The sequence below is a fragment of the Drosophila persimilis genome, unplaced genomic scaffold (assembly GCF_003286085.1).
Source record: "Drosophila persimilis strain 14011-0111.01,24,50 unplaced genomic scaffold, DperRS2 tig00000829-arrow-arrow-pilon, whole genome shotgun sequence".
NCBI lineage: Eukaryota > Metazoa > Arthropoda > Insecta > Diptera > Drosophilidae > Drosophila > Drosophila persimilis.
Genome location: NW_020825359.1, coordinates 658,638 through 670,231, shown reverse-complemented (window position 1 = coordinate 670,231; position 11,594 = coordinate 658,638). Strand labels below are relative to the sequence as shown.

The window sequence follows — 11,594 nt, the reverse complement described above, 5'->3', positions numbered from 1 at the left end:
TAGACCCTCGAGCAATAACTGAAGAGACTTCAGTAGTTACTATGTAAATGGTTTTATGGTTGTTCCCTCCGGAACAGGCACCAGTATTAAGTACTCTTCAGTCTCTTCGTCGCAGAATCAATACATCTATAATGTTAATTCCCACAAGCAAAGCGGGGATCCCTTAGCAAATACGTGCATATTACTTATGATACCATCCTGCCCTTTCGGTGGCAGTGGCAGACTGGTATCCAGTTAAATTCGAAATCCAAGTGCATCGAGGGCCCCCGCGGTGCTTCTTGCAATTCTCACGTGCCTCCAGGTTCCTCCTTTCTCTGTCCCACCATATGGGTTAATTATGCGAGAGCGGCACTCTGGCGAGGCAGCACGAATTCGTTTAATTGCAACAAAAGGAAGCTAAATTGTTGCTATTGTTCGGCCCCTGCAATGGCAGCGGCAATTAGAAGGAAAATGCTTAATGACAGAGGCACCGGCGTTGATTGCCAGCGTTTTGCTAAGAGCCCCACCCTTTCCCTTTCCCTTCTTCCTTGCTCCCTCTCCACTCTCCCCCTCGCCTAATCCACCACCTGTAGGCATCGCCTCCCCTGCCTCTGCCTCTGCCTCTGCCTCTGTGCTACCTGTTGTCCTACCTGTGCGTGTCGTGTCTCTTCTGGGTCGTCGCTGCAACGTTGCAACGCCGCCCTGAGAGAGTGTCACACACATTAAGAGACACGTCGGGACACGCTGGTAGTCGACTACTGGGGCACCCCTTAAAGGATGTGTGTGGGAGGGGGAGGGCATGGGAATGGGCACCGAACAGCAGCCAAAGCAATTCAACAACGGGCTTAATAGCCGAGCCGCAATTAATTTGATTGAAGCTGCCACACCGCGTGCCGGGCAACGTTTCTATCCAACAAATTGCCAGGCGGTCGGTGCAACAACAGAAACATGTGGCAGCAACAGAAACAGCAGCAGCAGCAGCAGCAGCAACAACCACAAGCAGCGGCAGCAACTGTGCAGCAAGCGTGCAATTAACTCTTGTGCGCCAAGATCAAAGCGATTAAAGCCGCCCTGGCAAACAGACAGACAGACAGACAGACAGACAGACGGCCAGACGGACGAAGTCGCCATCCCCCCTTGGCTAAGACCAAAGACCTGTAGACCGACACCGAAGATTGGGACCAAGACGGGCCCCAAGACTGAGAATAAGCCAAGCGAAGCAGCCAGCTCTCTGACGCTTTATCGTCATCCTCATCGGTGTCGTACGAGTAGTACTCTCCGTCTTTGATGTTCTTACGAATCGACCATTGGATACCCAGTGATCGAGGGCGGGAGAGTACTAAAATGTGTACAGAATAATATGAGATATATGTATGTATGTGCATGGATATAACGCGATATGAACGAGTCAGCTAAGTCTCCCAATAGGTATTTGACTTCTATACGTATCCGGGGGTATGCAAAGAATATCTAGCGATGGGCCTAAAACGTGGAAACAGCTAAAACGAGGGGCAGAGGCCGATCCCCAGGCAGCTCTGGCCAAAGCAGTTCCGTGGCTGTGGCTGTGGCTGTGGCCGTGTGGTTGGATTGGCCATTTACGTGCGTAAAATGTGTCCAAGTGCTGTGGGGCCAACGCAATAAATGCAGCACAAAACGAATTGTGGGACAAATGCACTTCAATGAGCCACCAAATGGCTATTAGCCATGGGCCATGGGCCTCGGAACCGGTCTCAAATTTGAATTTGTTTGCCATCCCCCAAGAGTGGTACCGATTTCCACGCTAAATTGTTATTAAGGCACAAATGGAGGAACTATTAGATATGACGGCATAGATTTGGGGAATTAGCATTGAGGATCGGATCTGTTGATTCTGGAGCCCAAGACACATCATCGGATAGGTTGGTGCTTCCTGAAAATAATAATTTGCGCCATTCCGATTGCTTGCTCAATTTTGATATTCCGTTGAATAATGCTGGCTAGCTAAAACTCTCAGCTCCGCCCACTAAGTTTTATCCCATTGCTGAATGCATTTTCTAAGAAACTAATTACTTAATTAATAAAGACATTTTCTTAAAATTATATGTTTTAGACGTACTCATGCATTTGATTGGTTTTCCAGTATATCCTGATCACAATACTCATTCAAATATCGTTGAAATACCTTTAAAGCAGATACTGACTAATTTCTGCAGTAATTAGAGCCTGGGATGACAAAGATTTCCGCAATTCTATAATATCCTTTTCCTTAAGGTATGCAGAATGTTGCCCATGTTGCGGGACATGCTGCTCGTTTTCTCTACACATGAGTCTGGCCCATACAAATTAAATGTTGCCGCAACGCAACCTTTGTGCATGGAGTGGTTGCGTTGTAGATCCGTTGTTTCGGGCGCTCAACGGGGGTCGTCGCTTTTGTTGATATCATATCTACATGACACGATATCTACATACATTCTACTGCATTCTAGAGACGCCACTGAGATTGCGTTGTAGATCTGTTGGTTCGGGCGCTCAACGGGGGACGTCGCTTTTGTTGAAATCATATCTACATGACACGATATCTATATACATTCTACTGCATTCTGAGACCTGTTGTTGAAAAGTACAATTGTACATGATTTATTACATTGCATACTTTTAGGCATTGTAGTCTCTGTAGTATCGTAGCCGTCCGTGAGCAAGCGCGACAATTTCTCTTTGGCGCGCACCACTCGTAACATTCCATACACACTTACGTTTCATTCCGTGCTCTCTTACGTTTTGGTACTTTGATTTCATCTTTTTAAAGCTTATTCTGAAAAAAATTCTATTTAAGGAACCATTTAAAAATAAGCCAATCTTGTAGAAAATTTAATTATGAGTGGGATACAATTCTTTGTTCGGGGCTGAAAGTCCTATCTGGCTAGTAGTATCAATTCGAATAAAAAAATCGACGAATAAAATCTCAGATCATGGACAGAGACCGATTAACCCATTGTCGACCAGTCTAGGCCAGAATGAGAGCCAAAGCCAGAGCCAGAGACAAAGCCAAAAGCCCAAGCCAAGGCGTAGCTAAATCAAGTCTAAGACCGGTTTGGCAGTGGTGCGTGGAAACGGGGAAAGAATGCCGAAAGAGAAAGCATTCTCCAGCGATCAGTTCAGTTGTTTTTGTTGACGTGTGCAGCACACACCACACCAGACCACTCTGGTAGAGAAATGCTGCTCCAGATATAGGGGAAAATTCTAGAAAATATGGCAGCTAGCGTTGTTAAAACTCCCAAATGTCCCAGACGAGGATCGGCCAAAGAGCAGCAGTCCAAGGCCTCACCCAAGTCAAACAATGAGTCGAACAATTGGTAAGTACATATGTATATCCCCGAATCTGGATCTGAATCTGCATCTGAAGCGAAACAAAATCAAAATCAAAATCTCTCTTCCAGGCATTGGTGGATCTTACTGGCATCCGTGTTCCTCATTACCTTTGCCACTCGCTTCTACAAGGTGACCGAACCGGATCACATCTGGTAAGGCAGATATTTCCCCTTCCCATCCCATCCCGGATTCCATGAATGGTCGAATGTCGTCTCTGAATGGGGTCGTCTCTTTTGCAGCTGGGATGAGACACACTTTGGCAAGATGGGGAGCTGGTACATCAATCGAACATTCTTCTTCGATGTCCATCCACCGCTGGGAAAGGTTAGTTCCAAGACTGATAAGCACGAGTATACAATATTTGCATAACTCTGTATCTCTAACATCTGGCAGATGCTTATTGGACTCTCTGGCTACTTGACTGGCTACAATGGAACGTTTCCGTTTGAGAAGCCGGGGGATAAATACAACGAGACCGCCTATCAGGGCATGCGATATGTGAGTGTATATTCGGAAAGAGATAAGCTGTATCTGGATCGAATGTTTTCTGAATTGTTTCGCAGTTCTGTACGACTCTGGGGGCCCTGATCATGCCCATGGGCTTCGATACTGTCTACGATCTGACGCGATCCCACGAAGCGGCCCTGCTCTCGGCAGCCTATCTCATATTTGGTGAGGGATTCGAAAACCCGTTCAGCCTTTGAACCATTTAACTGAAATCCTCCGCTTAGATGTGGGACTCCTGACGCTGAATCAGTACATCCTGCTGGACCCCATTCTGCTGTTCTTTATGATGGGCTCCGTCTGGGGCATGGTGAAGATCTCGAAGGCGACGGCCTCGGGTGGGTCCTACTCGGTCCGCTGGTGGTTCTGGCTCTTCCTCACCGGCACCATGCTCTCGTGCACGATCAGTGTGAAGTTTGTGGGTCTGTTTGTGGTGCTGCTGGTGGGTCTGCACACGGCCACCGAGCTGTGGCTGATCCTGGGCGACCTGGGCCAGCCGATTGTGGAGACGCTCAAGCAGATCGCCTGCCGCGCCATCGCCCTCATCCTCTGGCCGATCCTCCTGTACACGCTCTTCTTCTACATCCATCTCAGTGTGCTCAATCGCAGCGGCAATGGCGACGGCTTCTACAGCTCCGCCTTCCAGTCGCGTCTCATTGGCAACTCGCTGTACAACGCCAGCATGCCCAGGGACGTGGCCTACGGGTCCGTGGTGACTATTAAGAACCACAAGACGGGCGGCGGCTATCTCCACTCGCACTTCCATCTCTACCCCAAGGGATCCGGCGCCCGCCAGCAGCAGATCACCACCTACACGCACAAGGACGACAACAACAAGTGGGTGATCAAGCCGCACAACAAGCAGCGGCTGCCCAAGGACAAGCTCCAGCTGCTGCGGCACGGCGATCTCGTCCGGCTGGAGCATTTGGTGACCAAGCGGAATCTGCACTCGCACAGCGAACCGGCGCCCATGACCAAGAAGCATCTTCAGGTCACGGGCTATGGCGAGGTGAGCTGGTGGGGCCTCAGGGCCCCAAAAGACTGCAGACCAATCGAAACTGTTTTTGGCTCTTTTTTGGCTCATTGCAGTCGGGCGTGGGCGACGCCAACGATGTGTGGCGCGTTCTCATTGTGGGCGGCAAGGTCAACGAGACGGTGCACACGGTCACCTCCCGCCTGATGCTGATCCACTACCTGCAGAACTGCGCCCTCACCTCCAGCGGCAAGCAGCTGCCCAAGTGGGGGTTCGAGCAGCAGGAGGTCTCCTGCAACCTGAACGTTCGCGACAAGTACGCCCACTGGAACGTCGAGGACAACGAGCACAAGTTGTGTGGGTATTATGATCCCGATCGGTATCCTTCGGCATTCCTTTCTTCACTTGCCTCTGCCCGCAGTGCCCAGTGTCAGCTTTAGTGTGTACGCTCCTGGCTTCTTCGCGCGCTTCCTCGAGTCCCATGCCGTCATGCTGCAGGGCAACGCGGGCCTCAAGCCCAAGGAAGGCGAGGTCACCAGCAGACCCTGGCAGTGGCCCATCAACTATCGGGTAAGCCAAGCCAAATCAAATCAAATCGTATAGATTCCGAATTCCACATTCGATTCCGTACTTCCTTCCAGGGTCAGTTCTTCTCTGGCAGCAGCTATCGCATCTATTTGCTGGGCAATCCCGTGATTTGGTGGAGCAATCTGGTATTTCTTGCCCTCTTCGTGGCCGTCTTCCTGGGCAATGCCATCCTGGAGCAGCGACGCGCCGGCCAGGCTCGGGCCCTCGCCCGCTCCCATGCGGACAGCGAGGACAGCGAACACTCCACCACGGATGAGCCCCTGTGCACCTGCTGTCCAGTGGAGCAGCAGCTGTTGAGGCGGCCGTGGGAGGACCACAGCGACCCCCTTCGGGCCGCTGCCTGGCTGTTTGTCGGCTGGCTGCTCCACTATCTGCCGTTCTGGGCGATGGGGCGGGTGCTCTACTTCCATCACTACTTCCCGGCGCTGATCTTCAACTCTCTGCTGACAGGTGGGTCTCTGCCGTTCCCTGTTCGCCCAGACTGACTCCCCTCTGATCCCTCTGCCTCTAGGAGTGATGTTCCACCACATTATACAGTCGCTGCCGCGATGGATACAGCACGTCCTGCTGGGCGGACTGCTCTCGCTGATCGCCTACAGCTTCGCCCTGTTCTCGCCCCTGGCCTACGGGATGAGCGGGCCCCTGGCCAACGAGCCGAACAGCACCATGCACAGCCTCAAGTGGCTGTCCACCTGGGAGTTCTAGGGCTCTGGGCTCTTGTATAGTATAGGGTAGAGAGCAGACATGAGTAGATATATACATATGTATAGTATTTAATGTTTAGATTGCGCTTACGACTACGTACCGATTAAAAGTAACAAAAAACAACATAAAAAAAAACACACATAGTACGAATTGGTGCCAAAAAAAACGTTAAGCCGATGATAGATTGAATATAAATAGACCGATCAGACATCCCCCCACAGGCCCTCACAATCGAAGGTCGGATCAATCGAATATGCCGAGCTCATCGAAGCGACGGAGGGCATAGCGCAGGGTGTCCGTGGTGCGGGGATTGGAGGAGAACATCAGCTGGACCTTCGTCTTGGCAAAGTCCGGATCACTGAGGGCCTCGATGCTGATGTCGTACGAGTCCTCCTTCTTCATTGTGACCATCGGCAGGAAGGCGTACGACGAGAAGAAGCCGTACAGCTCTCGGGCCCTAATCTCCTGCTGGATGTCCGCATAGCTCGGCACAAACTCAAAGTGCATCCGCTCGAGGCTCTCGCGCAGGGCGCCGTAGTAGGTCTGGATGAGGAACTCCCGCCGGTGGATGAGCACATCCAGCTGGACGCTGCTGTTCAGAAAGAAGTTGATGTCGCATCCGGGACTCCCGAAAAAGCTGTTCTGAAAGTCCACCTGCAAGCGGGAAGGATTAGGAGACTGCCAGAGGATATACAAATGAAAGGGTGATGGGTGTCTTACAAAGATTGCATCTATGGGCTTTGTGGGCTGCTCGTCGTCGTATTTGTACATGAAATTGTTCACCCAGAGATCGCCGTGATTCAGCACGGTTATCTCCCCGGGCAGGGACCGACCGGTCGTCACCAGGTTCTCCTTGATGTTGTCGCAGTGGCGGTGCAGCTTGTCCGCCAGCTGCTCATAGCCGGGCCACTCGGCCACCAGATTGGCCAGCGTTCGCAGCTGCAGGGCCATGAAGTTGATGAAACGCTCGTTTGTCCGTATGTAGTTCTCGTCCAGCATGCCGCTGGTGAAGTGCTCCCCCACGCCGGGCTCCTGCAAAAAGGAAACGAAACAAAAAACAGGGATAGGGACACAGAGACACGCAGGAGGGCAGGTGGGCAGGAGGACAGACTCCCCGAAGAGCACTCACCTTCTGGGCCAGGAGCATGGAGCTGGCATGGAACTTGCCCAGCTTCTTGAGGATCACCACGCAGTGCTCCTCGTTGAGGCCGCTCTGGCGGCTGGCCAGCTTGTAGCCGTACTGGGTGAGGTCATCGAAGACGATCGTCTGGATGGGCTCGCGGGTCGTGTAGAGGCACTTGGCCCCAAACTTGGAGCCGTCGCCAATGAGCACCTCCAGCTTGCCGAGCACATCGAAGTAGAAGATCTTCTCGCGCAGGTAGACGGCCAGCTCCTCGAGGAACTGGGTGGCCGGTGTGATGGCAATGCTCTTGACTATCATCGCCAGCTCCTCGTCCAGCTGCCGCTTGCTGCTCCGGTACAGAGCCCTGGCGCGATAGATCTTGCTGCAGTAATTCTCCCCACCGCCGCCACTCGATTCGGCGAATATGATCTTCTTGATATCCACACGCATGTCGCGCAGGCCATCCTCTAGGGCGGCCTTGAAGAATTCCTCGTTTAGGTACTTGGGCGGGTCGCCAGTGCGCCTCTCCTTATCCTTCTCCTTCTCGCTCTCCAGCTTCATGCTGCTGTCGTCCCCAGAACGAGTATTCAAGATCCGGCCGTCAGTCAGTCAGTGAGCAGTCGGCAATCGGCAATCGGCAGTCAGCAGTCAGTGTCCTGTCTATTCTCAGTGGTGTCCTATCTTCAGTATCCCTTCGCTTCGAAATCTCTGGATTGTTTTCGTACTGCTCGTATTGTCTGGCTCGTGTAATGGCTGGTCTAGTGGTTGCGTCTGCGTTTGCGTTGCTTGGGAAACTGTGGCCCGCCCAGGCGACTCCTCTAAATATAAGCCCTTATCAGGTGCAGGCGCTGCCGTCAGCGACGCCAGCGTCGACATCGATTAAATCGCTTCATACACACAGATATATGCTAGACCATATCTCTGGCTATATACTCACCTCTCGGCGTACATATCGGCGGGGACAGTGGCGGGGAGAATGGAATAGAGCACAGCCATAGCCACAGCCACAGCCACAGGTCGCCTGCATAAATTTCCCATAAGCAAACGGACACAGACGCCGATGCCATTAGTCGAGGGCATGATAGTCAGATGTAACATCTGGGAATGTTCAATTTTAGCATGCAAAATATGTTTCTGCGGCCCCGATAACCTCTCCCCCCCTCCCAATCGGAATAGATCTATAGATTCTACAGTAGAATCTTAAATATGCTTTCGACTCGGAACTTCGCATAAGCGAAAGGCTACAAGCAGCTAGATCGAGGAATGTGAACCTTCTACTAGGTGCTTTCGAACCTCTCCCCCCTTCAAAACCCTCTCTGGGGGTGGGTGGTCCGTCCCTGGCATTGGATCTACATGCATTCGACTCGGACATCATCGTGAGTATCATCCATCAACCTAGGCGAGCCAAATACGACGTGTCCAGCATACTCCGAGTACCATATACCACATACCATCCATATACACCCATATACACACATATTTGTACGTGTGAGCATGTGTTGGGTGGACACCTATATATTGTAGGTATGGCTTTATAGATTTTTATAGCTGTCATTAGTCTAAGTAAATGATAAATGCGTCTGAGCGTTCGTTGAGCACTTTGTCCATGCTAGCAGGCTGATGCTGATTAAACAGCTCCACATATATTCGACATAGTCGTTGGTTTCGCTTCTTTTGACAGCACTGTATCTTAGAATTGGTTCGAAATTGTTAATAGGTTTTTGTTGTACATACATATATACTACATGTTGGAAAGGAAAGCAAAGCGGAACTTTGGGCAGAGAGATTCGACGGAGAGTTCTATCGCCGGGCGGGGGAGAGCCCAGAACTCGAGACATTTGAAAAACGACAATGGAATGCTCAACGAGATTATGGCGATTATCATTTGTACGACTGCGGAATCCACAGCACGTGGTTGGATTTCGAGCTTATCGAGAAGCAGCTGCCTACTATAATCGTACTATAATCCCCATCAAACCGATCAAGTCGTAAACCCAATTACAAGGCAAAACAAGTCAACGATAGCTCTGCTCTGCTCTGCTCTGCTATGCGTTGTGGGCCGGGCTAACTCTCCTTATGGCGTGTTCGGAATGCCTCAATCATCCTTCATCCTACATCCTCTGACTCCAGCTTTGGCTCTGGCGCTGACTCTGAGAGAGAGCTGAGAGAGTGCTAGAGTCATGACAGGACAGGAGTACATGACCTTTCGGAAGCGCAGGCTTTATTGCGAATAGCGTGTTTTATTTGGTAGAATTTCTATTGCGGTGTTCCTTGAGCTTTCCCGGCGACGAACAGGTGCATTGGTCCAGTGGTAGGGCCTCTTCCTGGCATCCTGGCGTTTGAGTCCTGCTCGCTTAGCTCTGGCTCGGAGAGTCTTCGTTTTAAGCCAAGTCTGGAGGACTTGACGCATATTTGCGAATGTTTACGGCATTTTTGGTATCCTTGTTGAGGCAACGCCTGGCCCCAGCCATGCTGCTGGTACTCGTATATGGGCTGGCCTGTATGGATTCCTATGTGAATGACGGTTCTGCCTGTCGGACCAATCCACACTTACCGAACGGACGAAGCTCATCTTCTGAGCTGGGGAGAGCTTTCCCCAGGCCCGCGCAGCCTCTACCATGCACTGGCCCGGCGACATCTGCGAGTGCTTCCGCTTGTAGGCTCTTAGGAATTGCCGAAAGCCGATGTTTTTGGTGGCCCTTGTCTCGCCCTTCGGTTTGCTCAGGAAATTGCCCATGATGGAAACGAGATATTTTTGATACTAAGGAATTTAATTGTTTTGAGGCAAGACTCAGTTCAGTTCAGTTTCGAAATGAGGATAAATACCCATAAAATAAAGGAGTGCACTATGTCAAAGCATACTTTCTTCTGTAAATTCTGTCCAACCCATTCGATTCATCAAGAAAGTATGCTAGATAAAGGTTAGAACAGATCAGAGAAGAGAACACTAGACCTCTCTAGAGAGTTCGTTGAAGCTCCAAAGGAATAATATTGAATATCATTCATTCGCTGGCAGCAGATAAGAATTAAAATCGTGATTCGAGGGCGTGACTTGGGCTCTACTCTGCACTGGCCTGGAAAAACAAACAAAATGCAGTGCAATGTCTTCGCAAAAGTCGCATTTGCATATACAGATCCGAGTACGGGTATACGTATACATGTACTAATCGTATCTATATGTTCTCTTCGAATTGCACAACAATAAAATTACGTCATTTGCGAGAGGGAGTTGCGGGTTTTGTTTCGTGCTATATATTGTTTGATATGGGACGATGGGACTGTGGATCGTGGATGCCAATACGTGAGGATTGCGGCTTGAGCACGGCTCTGTTGTAGATAAACAGCTGCTCGGATGACACATCCGAGACGAGTCTAGTGATGCGAAGATACGAAACTATTCTGGGACGACCTTTGAACCGTGTCTGGCTGCCGTCTAATTAGCTTAGTTCCTCCTTTGCCGTCTCCACGCGAGAACTACTTGGACATTGGGTTTGTACTGGTATTCGCTCATATTCGTGTTGACCCGCCTGACACCGGCCATCGGTCTTCGCCATCTCTTCCGATTATACTTCCCCATTAGACATCTATTCTGTCTATAAACTGATCTGAACTGGCTTGTCTAATGTCTACTAGTGTTTAACGCCTAATGCCTGGCACTAAGTAATCTCAAATGACGCATTAAACTACACAAAGTGTGCGATCTTAGAGTGCTGCCTAATCGGCAAACAGATCTGGAATGGCCTTGGCAATGGAAGTGCAACATCTCCGAGACTTGGCCACAGTTACAGTCCGCAGTCCCCAGTTCCCCGTATCTGTATCTTTTCATTCGAATTTGGTTTTGGTTTCTGTTTCCGAGGCGCTGCCAGAGAGACGCAATCCATAATTGCAGTTCACTGAAGGTTATCTCTCACGACTACGAAAAGAAAGCAGAAAGCAGAAAGACTAAGGGACAAACGGAAATTGAAACCGAAACCGAAACCGATCGAGGGTGCGCTATAAAATATATTGTATATATAGTATATATTTAGATTTAGTGGAAGCTATACGAGTGCGAGTAGTGTGGGAAACACGAGCACCATAGAGGTATTCGTACCAGTATTCCTTGATGTTCTGGAAGTATTTATTCTCACTATCTGCTGATACTCCGCATCGGAATAGCCATCTAGCAGACACTATATGATCTACGTCTACAATAACTACTGCCATACATGGGATATCTATATACACATACGAGTATGCCCATATGTATGGGTAGTATATCGCTTGGTCAGACAAATACAAAACCTTCACTTACTTGAGCCTCCGTCGCGGGAGATAGAACACGAACAGAACCGCACTATGCAAGCAATCGACTCCAATCCGATCCTATCTGAA

The 11,594-nt window shown here is 50.2% G+C and overlaps 2 protein-coding genes across 2 annotated transcripts; one reads left to right on the top strand and one right to left on the bottom strand.

Annotated features, from left to right (window-relative positions):
- The first annotated feature begins 3,099 nt into the window (after positions 1-3,099).
- On the top strand, positions 3,100-6,116 carry LOC6600004 (protein O-mannosyl-transferase 2). The gene is made up of 10 exons (XM_002025079.2): positions 3,100-3,311; positions 3,396-3,479; positions 3,567-3,651; positions 3,721-3,825; positions 3,891-3,999; positions 4,059-4,840; positions 4,921-5,161; positions 5,226-5,374; positions 5,446-5,842; positions 5,904-6,116. The coding sequence occupies exons 1-10, from the start codon at positions 3,208-3,210 to the stop codon at positions 6,095-6,097; spliced, it is 2,250 nt and encodes a 749-aa protein (XP_002025115.1). The 5' UTR covers positions 3,100-3,207; the 3' UTR covers positions 6,098-6,116.
- A 31-nt stretch (positions 6,117-6,147) lies between these two features.
- On the bottom strand, positions 6,148-7,781 carry LOC6600003. Its single transcript, XM_026993439.1, has 3 exons — positions 7,227-7,781; positions 6,818-7,129; positions 6,148-6,751 (listed from the first exon to the last, which is right to left on the bottom strand). The coding sequence occupies exons 1-3, from the start codon at positions 7,779-7,781 to the stop codon at positions 6,341-6,343; spliced, it is 1,278 nt and encodes a 425-aa protein (XP_026849240.1). The 3' UTR covers positions 6,148-6,340.
- Positions 7,782-11,594: the final 3,813 nt, after the last annotated feature.